Source organism: Peromyscus maniculatus, chromosome 18 (assembly GCF_049852395.1).
Source record: "Peromyscus maniculatus bairdii isolate BWxNUB_F1_BW_parent chromosome 18, HU_Pman_BW_mat_3.1, whole genome shotgun sequence".
Taxonomy (NCBI): domain Eukaryota; kingdom Metazoa; phylum Chordata; class Mammalia; order Rodentia; family Cricetidae; genus Peromyscus; species Peromyscus maniculatus.
In genome coordinates, this window is record NC_134869.1 from 1,756,773 (window position 1) to 1,772,249 (window position 15,477).

The window sequence follows — 15,477 nt, forward strand, 5'->3', positions numbered from 1 at the left end:
CCTGGTGTCCTAGCTTGCTTCCTCTCTAGCTGTGTGACACAGGCAAGCTGAACAACCTCTCTGAGGCTAAAATTCGTCCACTGGATAGGGCTACCAAAAGGGAATGATGACTGGGATAGGTTCACAGACTCTCATGAAGATCACTGACTAATGCACTGCCCTTAGAAGGGATCTGGCATACTGGGAATTTCTGGAGAAATGGCATGACGAGGCTAAGATGGCTGCTTTAGGAAGCTCTGCTCTAAGCCAGACCTGGAGGCATAGACCTATAAATCCAGCTACTCAGGAGGCTGAGGCAGAAGGATCACAAGTTTAAGGCTTGCCTTGGGCAACAGACTCAAAAATTGTCAACTTAAGAAGCATAAAGAAAAGGGCATCAAAGTATTTGCCTAGCATGTGTGAAAACTCGATTTCGGTCTCTGGGTACAGGATTGCCTTCTCCCCACAAATGCAGCTCTATATAATTGAAAGCAACCTATAGGTTTAATGTGATATTTATTAAAATTCAAATGGTATTCTGCACAGAAACAGAAAAAAATTCTAAAATTCATATGAATTCTGAGGAGCTAAGCAGTCATGATCAAAGAGAGCAAGGCTATAGGAATTACAACGTATCTTCAGATTATACTACAGAGCCATAGTAACAAAAACAGCATGGTACAACACAAAACATACCAGCCAAAGGAACAGAGTGAGTGTCTATATTGGTTGGCCTTTGGGGGATTGTCTTTGCTAATTAATTGATGCTGAAATACCCAGCCCATTGTGGGTGGCACCATTCCTTAGGTAGGGGGTCTGGAACAGTGTAAGAATGGAGAAATTGAGTAGAGCACAAGCCAGCATGTACATGTTCACTTCTCTCTGTTCTTAAGTGTGGATGTGATGTAACCAGTTATTTTAAGTTCCTGCTGCCTTGGCATCCCTGCTGTGGTGGGCTGAAACCTGGAATTGTGAGCGAACATAAAGTCTCCCCTAAGTTGTTTTCTTGTTGGGGCATCTTGTCACAGCCACAGAAACACAACTAGAACCACCCTTCACTGGGGAAAAGACAGCCTCTTCATCAAAATCAAACACCAAAAAAAAATTATCCAATTAATAAATGGGCAAATGAGTTGAACAGAAAGTTTTAAAAGTTGCGAGTATATGAAAAAAATGTTCAGTATCCCTAGCCTTCAAGTACATGTAACTCAAGACTATGGTGAGAGTCCATCTCACCCCAGTCAGGATGGCGAACAGAGAAAACAACAAATCCTGCCCAGGACGTGGGGAAAGAGGAGCTGTCTGTCGTTCATTTCTGGCAGGAGTGTAAACTGGGGTATCAATGATGGGAATCAGTATGGGGAGGGGTTCCTGAAATCCTGAAATTGGGCTGCCAAATAACTGAGCCAAACCACACCTCGGCATGTACCGGAAGGGCTCAGGTCACCCCCACGTGCACCGCTGCATGGTTGGCAAGAGCTGGGGATGAAATTAACTGAACAGGCAATGGGTGAGAAAATGAGGCGTTTGTACACGGCAGAGCTTCGTTCAGCCATAAGGAAGAATGAGATTGTGACTTATTTGCAGGAAAGCAGACAGAAGTGGAGGCCATCTGTTAGCAAAATAAGCCGGACTCAAAGATGAATACCATGTTTTCTTTCACACGGGAAGCTAGACTGAAGCAGTGTATGTATACAAGACATGAATGTAGACGAGGTCTATTTGGGAAGTGGGACACAGGAAGATACAACAACAGAGGGTAATGCGTGACTATGAGCAGGATACGTGATCCACACATATGAAAGTGTCATAATGGAATCCATCATTATATATGCTAGTTAGAAAAATTAAACTAAGCTTGGCTGTAAGATGATCGAAGTGGGAACATTCCATCAGGTAACTGGTCCTGGGTCTGTAATGATTCTTTTCATGGTGTTTGGGGAAGGAGGAGTTCCCTGGCTGCCATCCTAAAATGCTGCTTGCATTGAGTCTCACAGCAAAGTCTATGAGATGTCTTAGGTCCCTGTCCATCAGCACAAGACCTGTCAGTCCCCCATGAGGCCACACCAGCTGCCGAGCATCTGAAAGGAGGCCAGGCTCGTGATGGTAGGGAACTGACTCTTTAGTTTGGTTTGATTCTTTTTCATTTAAATTTAAACACCCACCCATGGGGAGGGATTATTGTACCAGGCTGGGCAGCTGTAATTTGTGATTCACAGTGTTATAAAAAGGAAGGTTTCATGGACTGGAGAGGTAGCTCAGTTGATAAAGCACTGGCTTGCAAGCATGGGGTCCTGAGCGCCATCCCTAGAACCCGTATACACACATCCAGACATGGTGGTGTGTGCTTGTAAGCGGAGATGTGCTGGGGAAGCAGAGAGGATCCTTGGGCTCACTAGCCAGCCAGCCTAGACTACTTGGTGAGAGACCCTATCCCAAAACAAAGGGCCAAAATGAATGAGCAAACCAATAAGGTGGATAGCACATGAACAATGGTGACTGAGAGACAACTGTCATTGACCTCTGGCCTCTATACACACTGGCACCCACGTGAACACACCCCCACACCCCCACACCCCCAACACACATACACACAAATAAAAAGAGTAAAGTATTTCCTCCCTTCCTGCAAGGCAAGGAGAAGCCGGTGTCAGACCCCATGGGCTTGCTGTGGTGTCCAGTGGGGCAGATCCAGAACAAGTGTGGTGCCTGTCGGCAGTCAGGCTATGCCTGTATGCTGTGTGTGTGTGTGTGTGTGTGTGTGTGTGTGTGTGTGTGTGTGTGTGTGTGTGTGTGTGTGATGCTGTCCTTCAGTCTGAGCCTGCCCCTCAGCTTGTCACCTGTGGGCACAAGCGGTCCCTCTCCCTAGGCAAATTCCCTAGGTAGCCCAGCCAAAGCTGTTTAACAAGTTCTGAGGCTGCAGATGCCAACAGCTCAGATGCTGGAGTCCCATTGCCTGGATGCTGTCCTCAGGGATGCCTCGCCTCTCCTTTGCACAGTTCTGCATTAATTTGCCAGCCTTGAGCTGTGTAGGGGCACTGGGCCACCTTGGGGAAGCTGTAGGTGATCATTAAACTGGGAGCTGTTCTTTGGTGGTGGCCCCAGAGCTGTGCCTGCTGCAGGCTGGCCATGTCAGGACAAATCCCACATTCCATTTGTTTAGGTAACTGCAGAGAGCTTCTGGGATAAGGAGAATGAAGGCTGCAGCCAGCCCTCACTGGGATGGTTATCAGGCACCAAAGATCATAGGCCCCCACCACTAGGCTTATTTCTTGTCTGTATGTGTCTTTAAAAAATGGAGGTTGGTATAAACTTTGAACAAAAACAAAACAAAGAAAAAATGGTAATACCTTGTTACAGTGCTGTCCAGGCCCCAACAGCTTCACCTGGGAGCTAGTTAGTAGGAAACTGTGTAGGCTCCATCTTCAGGCCTCATGAATAGGGTCTACATTTTATCAAGATCCCAATCCTTGACCTGTCCCAAGCCCACATGACGGCCATTGTTTCCAATGTGTGCAAAGACCTTTGAAGTGTTTAAATATACCAACTCACAAAGCTTCATGAGCACTCCCGAAGTAGTTTCTGTGACAGTCCAGGAATGTGAGGCTCAGAGTAGTTAAGTGCCTTGTCCATGATCACTCAGCTAATGAGTGTGCAAGTCAGGATCTCAATCTGAGCACTCTAGCTCCAGAATTAAAGAATGCCAAAAGCATGTTTCTCTTTGTTTAACACGTGTGTGCACATGGAGGGAAACCTCACTGTATCTTGTAAATAGATCAATTACTCTCCATCAGTTTTTAAAGTGCTGAGATAAAATGAATGAATTAGGATGTTGGTTGGACTCCGAAGAATGATGTTCTTACTATCAGTTTAATTTGTTTGGTCTGCAGACATGGGTGTAAGGGTTACACTACACTCCGTCCTCGCCAGGTGCAGAGTGGATGCTGAGTAAATAGCAGCATCTCACGCCAGCATCACCTCCCTCTTCAGGGGTCCTTCTTCATCTTCCCTGATGACCGTGGGTCTCTCCATCTTCCTTCCAGCCTAGGCTGTTGCTGTGCCCCCAGATCCTCTCCTGGCCAGGACCAGCCTCTACGTCCTGACACATTCTGTACGCAGGACTCATTCAGACTTGTCCATGTGTATCTGACCATGAGCTTCCTTGCTGTGTCTGTCAGGTGGGAGGAACAGGTGATGTAGCTCCTGCCTCAGGGTGATCATGTGAGCACTGGGTATGCACCCAAGGAGTTTAGGAAAGATCCTGTCTAAGATCACTAGTCATCTGAGGGAGGCCAGTCTGGATTACCAGGTGAAGAATAGCACCTGTGTGTGTGTCAGTGACTGCACAAGGCATGAATGTGATTTCAGCAGTCACCCAAACGGCTGAGGAAGTAGGAGTCATTTCTGGCTGACAGTTGAGGAAACAGGCCTGGGGGGTACAGGTACAGCATGTGAGCTGCAGAGCCCGAAGCTGGTGGCTGCCAGAATGGGCACTGACAACATGGTGGGTAATCTGGGGCAGTACCCAGGATTCTCAAGTGTTAGAATGCAGCCCCATTTGGTCCTGCAAACGTCTGCCTGGTGCATAGGACATGCTACGCTCTGAGCTAGGTTCTGGTTACTTAGCACAGTCAGGTGGGACGGAAGGGTTGGTAGAAGAGGAGATGCCCAAGATCAACCTTGAAAGATGAACTAAGGATGGCAGCCTGCTGGTGGCATGGAAGGAAGAGAGTATTCCCTGTGGAGGGAAGCATGGGCAAAGAAACTGAGGTACCACTTTGCAAGTTCTCTGTAAATATGACTGGGGATCTGATGAGTCCTCTAAGCCTACTGGGCCTTAGTTGCCTTCAACATGAATGAAGCAAGTGAACTTCATCTATTTCAGAACTTCACTTGACTTGAAATCCCATGTCCAGTGGCAGAACAGTTCGTTGAAAACCTGTGCTTTCAGGGGTCAATCAATGAACAGAACCTTGTTAATCAATGACAGGTTCTATTCAGTCCCTACCTCACTGTGTCATGAAGCAACCGAAACACCTTTGTTTGCAGTCATGGTGCTTGCTTGCCACAATGGCCACGTGGAATCCCGTCTTTATAGCTCTTTGGTACTCATTATACCCTATTTACAATATGTTCATCTTATGACATGTAAACACTCATGAAGATCACAAAAGAGTCTAAGGACTTAAAAGACGCTTTCCAATGTTATTATTTAAAAAAAATCCATCATCTGTTAACAGCCTAGTGAGTATGAACACACAGCAGAGGTCACCTCTAAGGGGCCAAGTTCTCCATTCAGCTACATCCCTTGGGCATGCTAATTAACTCCAGTCAGGACCTAGAAAGTTCATGAACACATGTGCTTTATCTTATGAAGAATACAATGGTATTTAAAAATTCAATCTGAATTTTTTTAAAGTGATAGTTACAAGTCAGCATTTTTTTTTTAATTTTCTGGAAAGGGCCAAATACTACTTTCAGTTTTATGAACATTCAAATATCTCTCACTAGGAACTGACTCTGCCACAGTTCAAAAACTGCCATATAAATAATATGTAAGTGAATGAGTGTGGCTGTGTCCCTGTAAAATTTTATTTTCAAAACTAGGCGATGGACCAGATTTGGCCCATGGAGCAGCATCTGCTAATGTGTGCACCATGTTGACTTGCCGGCTCGCTCATGAACTTTAAAGCTTTGCAGACCGGCATTTACTGGGGTGAAAATAATTGTTTCCCCTAGCCAGTTAAAGAAAGTTGCAGCCATGTTCAGTTTACAATCATACATATCACATTATAAAACTTTGCCCCCAACATCAATTATTTCAAATTTGGCATGCGTATTTTCTTCATTACAAATCATTTGAATGGTGGTTGAGATCGGGGCCAGTTTCCAAAAGCCAACTGTAATGGTTACTTTTAGCTATTAACTTGATGGGATTTACAATCGCCATGGAAACAGATCTCCAGGCAGGTCTGTGAGGGATTAGCTAGGTTAACTGAGGTGGGAAACCCCACCTAACTGTGGGTAGCACTGTTTCCTGGACAGAGTTCTAGACTGAAGACAATGGAGAAAGAAGCCGAGCACTGGGCTCCACCCCTCTCTCTGCCTCCTGCCTGTGATGTACCGTGCCCAGTCATCTCATGCTCTTGCGTTATGACTTCCTTGCCCTCAAACTGTGAACCCAAATAAGTCCTTCCTTGTCTAAATTGCTAGAACGAGACAAATAACTAATTCATCCACAAACAGCTGTGTAGCAAGCAGGACCCTTTTTTGTGCCTGTTCATCTGGGCCACCAGCCCTGGGCTGGGCATTTAGTACCAAAAAATGAGCCAACATGATCCTCTCTTTGAACGAGGATGTGGCATCCTTTTTCTGAGAAGAGGTATTATAATCCTTGTTGAGGTTTCCAAAGCCATCTCTTCTGTTCTCTTTTCAGCTTTTGAGGCTTCCAGGGTGTGTCCTTGTGTTGAGACAATATTTTGGTTCTCAGCTGTGAGACTGTATGTCCAATATGGTTAAAACTACTGAAGTATGAAAATTAAGCATGTGTGTTTTATTATTATTTAAAAACTGTAAAGTAGAAGTGTGCAGTGGGGACTTTCCTAGCTCCCAAGAACCAGGGCTAACATTGAGAATTCCCATGCTATATGTCATGTTTGCCCGAGCTACAAATTCCCCTACAGATTTCCCTGCAAAGGTACAGGCATGCATTCTGAAACTACCCAAGCATGACAGGTGTCATATCTAGCTGACAAGAGTGATTACAGAGACCTTCCCTCTCTTGAGCAATGGTGACAGAAGTCTTCTAGGGGCACCTCATGGCCAGTAGCAGTGGTGTGACATCAGGTGTCTATATCACTTCCACTGATGCGGGCCTGGGTGTCACTTGGCTACTGCTTTAGGCTGTGAGCCCGGAGCTCTGGCTCTCCGGCTCCAGTGGCCATCGGAAGCTTTGGAGGCTGGCTCAACTCAACATTCCGACTCACAGTTTATCCTAGATCTCATTTGCACAGCAGGCCAACGCCCCATGTTCCATTCAATATGAATCTCGGGAGCCTTGCACTCTGCCACCCTGGAGAAACTACCATCTGCCCAGGGGATACTCAGGTATGGGGACAAGGTCTGCCTGAGTAGTTGTGGGGATTTCTCTGGCTTACAAATCCCACGTCTCCTGGAAGAATCTCAGAGATTAGCAACCAAGGTCCCTTCAAAAGACAGTTACAAGAGTGAGAGAATTCAGGAAATCCTAAAGCTCTGGGTCCTTGTCAAGCATTTCTAGTATCATCAGGTCAGATGTGATTTATCAACATGTGGCCATTCTGATGGTGCACAGAGCTGCCTAGTAACACAGCTGACACTGCAGTTCCCCCCCCCCCAAGTTTCCAGGGGAACAGAGCCAGAGAATTAATGCCAGGTCAACTTCTCACACTGAAGAGGGCAGGGTGTATGAGCCTTCTACCCGTGCCCAGCCTCTCAGAGGTTTCCTTTTGCTTTAAGCTGAACTTATGCAAGTAAGCATACTGTGGGATATTTACATCCGCCTCCTGGGTGTTTTGCACAAGCCTAGGAAAGCCCCTGCGAGTCTGTTGGAGTCAGAGTCTTGCTCACCCCATAGGTGGAAGCGTGCTAAGAAGAGAATGGTACAGGAGGATTCTTGGTAAAGTGAAGCTCTAGGAAAATATACCTGGGTGATGGTAACCTCTGAGGTTCTGCTGTGTTTGTTTTATGAACTCTGTTTCTTCGAGTGTAAACTCTCCGAATGGTAAGGCTTTTTGTTACACACTGTTAGTTTTCCTCCAACACTGGGCAGTTGATGAATGGGTGATGGTCATGTTTGTGGTTGAGATTCCCTCCAAAAGGCATTCTGCTACATTTGTTTATAAACTCGGCTTGCTGAAGAGGTGAGAGCTTTTGCTACCTCAATCAGTTCTGGTGTTTTCCTTCTGGAAAGACTGGGGCAGGCAGACCTATCTGGCCTGCTCTTCCCAGCGAAGCCCATCATCGCTCCTCCCTGCAGCACCAGCTTGTTAGGCCCCAAAGCACTCCTATGTGTCCTCTTACTTTTTACATTGTGGCAACAAATGAGTGAATTCATACATGGCCAAAGATATCGCAGAATCGCTGATATTTCCAGCAGAGATAATGACTTGGGAGACTGTCCTCAACATAAGATGAAGATGATTCTATTTTAAAAAGTGGTTCACTCTCACCACAATATTAAGGTGTTTGAACGTACCACTACTGTTTGGAAAATAAACAGCCCAATTATAAATCTCACAAAATCTGTTGGAATTTTAACAAGGGCATACACCTGCCATGCTTGACAGCCTCTAATAGCTCTAGAACATAGGCTATAGTTATTTCATATGCAGGCTGAGCTTCTTCAAGCACCACAAACAAAAACAGAACCACCCAGAACAATGTAGCAACTGGAGGACTGTGTCCATGTGACACAGAAAATAGCATCTGTGGTCTACTTCTTAGCAGCTCAGTCAAGACTCTTCCGACTGGAAGTGACAGTATGAGGTATGAAGAATCCACATCTTACTCAGATGTTCCCTAGGCTCTCTACTGGCATGGAGAGACCTGTATCAGTCCTGTTCCTAAGGAGATAATCACCTAGGAAACACACACAAACACACACACACATATATACTATACACACACACACACACACACACACACACCAGACTACACACACCATACACACACATATACAACACACACACAAACACACGCATATACACTATACACACCACACACACACTACATACATGCACACTACACAAACACATATACCACACACACATATACACCACACACAAACACACACACATATACACCACATACACACCAAACACATATACACATATAACACACACCACAAACACACATCACACACCACACACACACAAACATACATATATACCACACAAACACACATATACAGCACACATATCACACACACATACACACCACACACACATATACATCACACACACACCACACACACTAACACACAAACACACATATCACACACACATACACACCACACACATATCACATGTACACCACAAACACATCACACACACACCATACACATACCACACATACACACCACACACACACCACAAATACATCACACACACACACACACACACACACACACACACACACACACACACAGCACATCCCTACCCAAATTTGCCAGAAGAGAGAGCCAAGAAGATGCCACTGGGTAGGGTGGGCAGAGTCCTAGCTCCCAAGGTAAGCTCTGTTTGGAGGCTTTGGTGTGAAGCTGACCGGAAGGCATCCGGGGACTTCTCTCCCCTGCGATCCCTGCATGAGGGTTTCAGAGACTAAACTCCGAAGTGTTAAGGGACAGGAAGAGCGGTTCTGGTAGAAGGAGCCACTCATGAGCTTGTGGGAGGACGATAAGAACATTTCAGAGGGACAAATGACGGCAGCTTCCCATCCATACAACAATGGACTGGGAGCGGCGGCGGCGGCGGTGGCGGTGGCGGCAGGCAGGGCTGTGCTCCGTATGCCGGGATTGCCCCGCTGTCTCGGCTCTGACACCTAACTCAGTGCTCGTTCCTGTCCCGGGAGCAGTGTCCTTTGTTACAGACGGCAGGAGAGTCAAAGAAGCGAAATCACTTCTTCAAGTCCTCAGCGCTGCAAAGCCGGGCTGGCATTCCTAGCGGGTACCCACCTGACTCACCACACTGTAGGATTTCCAGAAGATGAAAGTGATCGGGACTTTAAAAATGTTAACATCTACTTTGGCTTTTGAAAATTCAACCAAGGAGGAATGGAGAGAATGGGATAAACAGCTTTGAGGAAATCCGGGACATGTGGCTCATGTCCCTTTCAAGTGTGTCCCGGAAATTCTGCAGTCCTTAGTGCGTCTCTCTAGACTTTCAACCACTCCAACCACACTCTGAACCCAGAAACAGACTCCAGAAGGGAAAATGGCCGCTGATAAACACAGTGGATAACAGAACCACACAGTTGTGTGAGCAGGGTCATGCAACAGTGTGCTCTCAGGTCTTAGAACTTTAGATATGGTACTGTGAGGAGGGTGGAGCCTGCCCGCCAGGGGTTATTAAGCCTCATTTGAGTGCAGGCCATTGAGAAATCAGCCTCAGTCATCAAGACGAGAGAGAAGGAGCTCCTGAAGCAGCCGGGGAGAAGGGAACAGAGAAATGAGATGTCACAGACGTAGCGTAAGACACGCGCTGTGGAACGCTGTCCTCTGGGTAGAGTGTGGTGGTTGTCCACTGAACCATCAGTATCTCTGATTACCCTAAGGAGACCCGGAGAAGACGGGGCCATTAACTTTCTAACACAGTGGAGGAGGGGCTCACAAGGCCTGCTTCTCCGAAGATTAAGAGGCAGCTAACAGGATTGGTTGGGGGAGGGAACCATGAGGACCACACCACTCCCCAAAGATATAATATATATAAGGCTTTACACACACACACACACACACACACACACACACACACACACACACACACACACACACACTCACTGTCACACTAACCTAGACGTGTGTGGAATCCTTTCCTGATCTATTGTTTGGTGCCTTATCTGTCATGTGTGACTAGATGGCTGTTCATCCCTCCAGGAAAAGTCACACAGCAGCATGCTGGCCAGTTGGAGCCAGCAAGAGGAGGCACGAGAGCTTTCTAAAGCCAATGGGAGCGTCGTCCTTAGAGACTCGAGACAGGAAGAGAAGCGGATTTGGGGATATGATGACTTCAGCTCCAGGAGGATGTCAGGACTCCCGAGGGTCATGTTCCATGGGCAGCTGGAGATGGATCAGCCCATGCTTTCATTTCATAGGTCCTACTGTGCACCTAGCATTGATCTTGGCACTGGCTGTGGAGGGATGGGCCAACCACATGTTTAGTCCCCCACTGTGAAGCCCACAGACATTGCACAAGCACAGGACTCTGTCTGGAGTCACAGGAAAGAACAAGGGGGTGACAGGAATTAGCTTGAGAGTGTCAGACTAGATGTGGGAACGTGAAGGGGAAAGCAGGGTGGCATGTGGAGATTCTGGAGCTAGAAGCAGCAGTGTTTGGCTGGGGAGGGAGAGCATCATCTACAGAGCGGCAAAAGTAACAAGGTGAGCAAGGAATCTCAACACACACGGTCTAGGCTCTGAAAAGCTTGGCACCACTTAGACTGAGGCTCTGAGTCAAAGAAAGCCAGGTCTGGTGTGTCTGCCTGAGGTTAGATTTTGTTCAGGGACCGTGGACATTTCAGCACCTCCCCGCGTGGGACTTGTCTGCACATGGGAATTTGCCTATGGTGGCTGGCCTGGAAAGCGAGAAACCGAGGTGACTCCTGACCCATCAGCTTCAGATGACTGGATGCTGACACTAACTTGGGATTCCTAAAATCCAAGAAGATCCCCATTGCCTGGCCAATTTTTCATCCTGTTGTCTTAACAGAAAACTGGGAGGTGGGAGGGTCTTAAGGGAGCCCACTGAGGCCCAAGCTACTACGGTAGAAAAACATCCACTGATTTTTTTTTAAGGGCCGCTTCAATTCAAGTGATAGAGAGGAGCTCAAGCTGGGAGTCACTCAGCGATGTGTGTTGATGACCACAGTGAGAGCAGTAAAGGGGCATTCATGGGACACGTGTGTGTGTGTGTGTGTGTGTGTATGTGTGTGTGTGTGTGTGCGCGCGCGCGTGCGTGTGCGCGCGTGTGTGCGTGCGCTAGGCACTGCTCGACTCACTTCAGTTTCCAACCACCCTGTGAAGAATTTACTTTTTCTGTCCCATTTTACAGATGAAGAAAACAAGGTACAGCGAAGGCATTTCCCCAGGACCTCAGTGTTTACTCAGAAGCGCCTGAGTTTAAGCCCAGGCAGTATATCTTAGAGCCTATTCTCCTAAGTGCTTCTCTGTATGGTTGGGCATCATTGCCATTGGACTTAGACCCAGGAAGGCCTGTGAGGAATCCTGAGAAATGGTGTAATTCAGCTCCCCGGTGTGTAGAAGGGAGGCCGAGGAAGCAGAAATGAAGGGATGCAGCTCGGAGCCCCTCCCACAAGGATTCCACGCCGCAGGGACAGCTAAGAACCTTCTCCCAGGACAGCCTAGCACCCACTCCACCCGAGAGACCCTCTTCTGACTAAGCAGCTGCTCCGGTCCACCTGAGGCCCCAAGGCAGCCAGAAGAAAGAAATATGGAGACATCTCAGGATGTAGCACCCCAAACTACCTTTACAAGGAAGCCAGACTGCACCCCAGTTCCTGCTCCTCTGAGATATGCAGGTACACTCCGTGACCCAGGCCAATTTTATTCCGTACAAGACCAGCCACATATAAAGCTATTTCCAAAACCCCACCAGGCTTTAAGATGTCTCCCCAGGGCATGAAGTTCCCCTCCAGTGTGCTATGAAATAGGGGCAGCAATTCCATCCCACCCCTCCACTCCCAAACCTCTCCATCTTAGAGAGCAATGCCAATCCATCACAAGGCTGTGGCGAGCCAAGAGCTGTTCTGTGACCCTCAGAAACCAGTCAAGGCATACCTTTCCACCTGGAGGTTGACCTTGGAGGGTTCCACGTTGGGATTTTCCCACTCCATTTGTGGGCAGTGCATGAAGTAGCAGAGTGTGTACAGGGCCTCTGGCTCCCAGTAGAGCGCCCCCTGCTTGTGGTGCAGGGGCGTGCCATTTCCATGGTGCTTCGCATTGAGGGGCTGCAGGTGGTGCATCGCCCGGGACACCAGGTCACCTGTGGACAGAAGCAAGATTTCAGAACCGCCAGGCACAGACGCCAACCTGAGGATCTTAGCAGAGACTCTGGACCCTGGTTTCCCCAGCCTCTACATCCCACTACAGTCCCATGTCAGGCAGAGAAAAACATTCGTTGGCCGTGTGACGGTCAGGGACATGGTCTGAAGCACAGATGGCAATGGAATCCTTTGCAGTCCTGCTCTTCTGGAACTCCAATTGCTCCCCCGACCCCTGTAGCCCCGGATGGCCTCAAAGTCACTGTGTAGCTGAGGATAGCTTGTACTTCTGATTCTGCCTCCATCTTCTGAGTGCCGCGATTACAGGCATGAGATACCACACCCAGAATATATGGTGGTGAGGATGGAGCTCAGGGCTTCTTTGTGCAGTCGAGGCATCCTACCAATTGAGCTATACCGTCAGCCCCAGGAACCCAGTGTCTAACAAGGCACACCAAGTCCTTTGCGCCCTGCTTCTGTTGAATGCCTCTCCTGACTCACGATGCCCCTTATCATATCCACTGCATGGCTGACAGTAAGTCCTCCAGAAAACTATGCTAGAGCCATCCTGTTCATTTCAGTTAGCATTCGCTCTGTCCTTTCCTAGTGTGAGCTTCAGAAGAGCCCATGTCCTTGCTGTCCTCTCCTCGTACCATAATTCACTCTTACGTGGTTACTGGTGCCAGCAACAGTTGGGATGCTTTAATCCATACCCAAAAGGTAGCTTGGACTTGACATGCACCCCAAAAGCTGTGTGGCTCACAGGGCCCTTCGGGAGGTGCTTAGAGCCTGCAGGGTTAATTCATTGGTGAGTTTCTGGCTTGGGGGCTGTTGGGAGGCAGTGGAAATGTTGGAAGGCTTCTAGGGGGAGGAAGCTGGTTCCTGGGTGTGCACCTTTGAGCGGTGCATTTTCACCTCTGGTCCATGAGCAGAGTCCTTCACTCTACCACACACTCCCTGCCATGATGCTCTGCCTCAGCACAAAGATGGACCCTCGTGACCTCAGATGGCCACTCAGAAACTCGGCCAAAGTAGCCTCTCCTTTAAGTTTTTTTGGGCATTTTGTCACTGAGATATGTGTGCATACATGATTTATGTTTCACAACATTTGTGCAAGTATCCACTGAGGTCAGAGAGGGCTGGATACCCTAGAGCTGGACTTACAAGGTGTTATGAATCACCTGCTGTGGGTCCTGGGAGCTGAACCCGGGTTCTCTGAGGCATCTCTCCAGCACCTGATACAGTACTTTTAAGGTCTATTTACAGATGAAGAAATGGGAGTCCAAAAAGGTTCCATAACTTCTTAAGGTTACATAGCTATAAAACATGTAAGAGGAGAGTTGGGATTTGAACTTAGGACTCTGACTCCAGAATCCATGCACTCAGCCACACTCCTGGAGCACAGGGGTCTGTCTCACCCTTCTCAGGACTAGTAAACCTGAGAACATGCTGTTCTTTTTTCTCCTTTCTCAAAGGGAAGTCAGACTTTTTATATTAATTTTTATTTCTAATTATGTGTATGCATGTGTGTATGAATGTGGGTTTGTGCCTGTGAGTATGGTATCCACAGAGAACAGAAGAGGGGATCAGATCCCCTGGAACTGGAGTTCCAGGTGGTTGTGAGCTACCTGATATGGTGCTGGGAACTGAACTCCGGTCCTCTGCAAGGGCACCAGGAACTCTTAACTGCTGAGCCGTCTCTCCACCCTCAACCCAGACTTCCCGGGTCACAGGGCAGATCTTCCTGGGGGTGGCCGACGGAGCTCACAAGCCCGCACTTGTCCTGGCCAAGACATGGTTCCATCCTTCACAGTGCTGCCATGCCAAAGTGAGCAGTCTTTGCTGCTACTTGCTCAATTTTAAATGTGCTCATTTTGTCTTATTTAAATACATCCATGTAATGAGGGAAATTATGCCACTTTCTCAAATAGAATATGAGCATCACTTGCCATAAATAGAACATAAATCTGATGAAGACTGCTCAATTTTGGTTCTGCTTTCTTCTTAAGTGAATAACAAGCATCCGAAACGGAGTTAGGGGCTCATATCAAATGGAGCCTTGCTTAAGTAATTAAGGTAAAAGCACTTTAAAAGAACCAGAGTAGGAGAAATGACTTTTAGTGCACTTGCCCTGGCGCTGAAGCCATCTCAGGTACAGTGGAGTGTGTCGCACACCTTTGGAGCCACGTGTAAGATACGAAGTGATTAGTTTTCTGTATCAATCAGGCTTGCCTGTGGAGCTAAGTTGTTTGGTCAGACATAGACTAGATATTTCTTTGGGATATTTTTAGGATCATCTCACCGAGAGAAGACTCTGAAAACAGAAGCAGAATACCTTCTGTATGTGGATGGGCCGTGGTTAACTGGTTGAAGACCTGAGGAAAAACTGGGGCCGGAGAGATGGCTCAGCAGTTAAAAGCATACAGTGCTGCTCCAGGGGACCAGAGATCAGTTCCCAGCACCCCAGCAGGCAGCTCGTGGCTGCATTAACTCCACAATATCTGATGCCTTCTTCTGGTCTCTGTAGTACCCCACATATGAGGCATGGCAGGCACGCGCGCGCGCGCACACACACACACACGCACACACACACACAGACATACACACACAGACACACAGACACAGACACATACACACACATACACACACACAGACACACACACACAGACACACAGACACAGACACATATACACACACACACAGACATACACACACAGACACATATACACATACACAGACACACAC

At 47.6% G+C, this 15,477-nt stretch overlaps 1 protein-coding gene across 5 annotated transcripts in view; it reads right to left on the reverse strand.

The window, feature by feature from the left end:
• Positions 1-15,477, reverse strand: part of Abtb3 (ankyrin repeat and BTB domain containing 3) — a 266,416-nt gene that overhangs the window by 81,317 nt on the left and 169,622 nt on the right. For all 5 annotated transcript variants that reach the window (XM_016005496.3, XM_042263134.2, XM_042263132.2 and 2 more), the window contains exon 3: positions 12,530-12,734. In XM_016005496.3, coding sequence (XP_015860982.1) covers positions 12,530-12,734 — 205 coding nt within the window. The remainder of the gene's footprint in view (positions 1-12,529; positions 12,735-15,477) is intronic.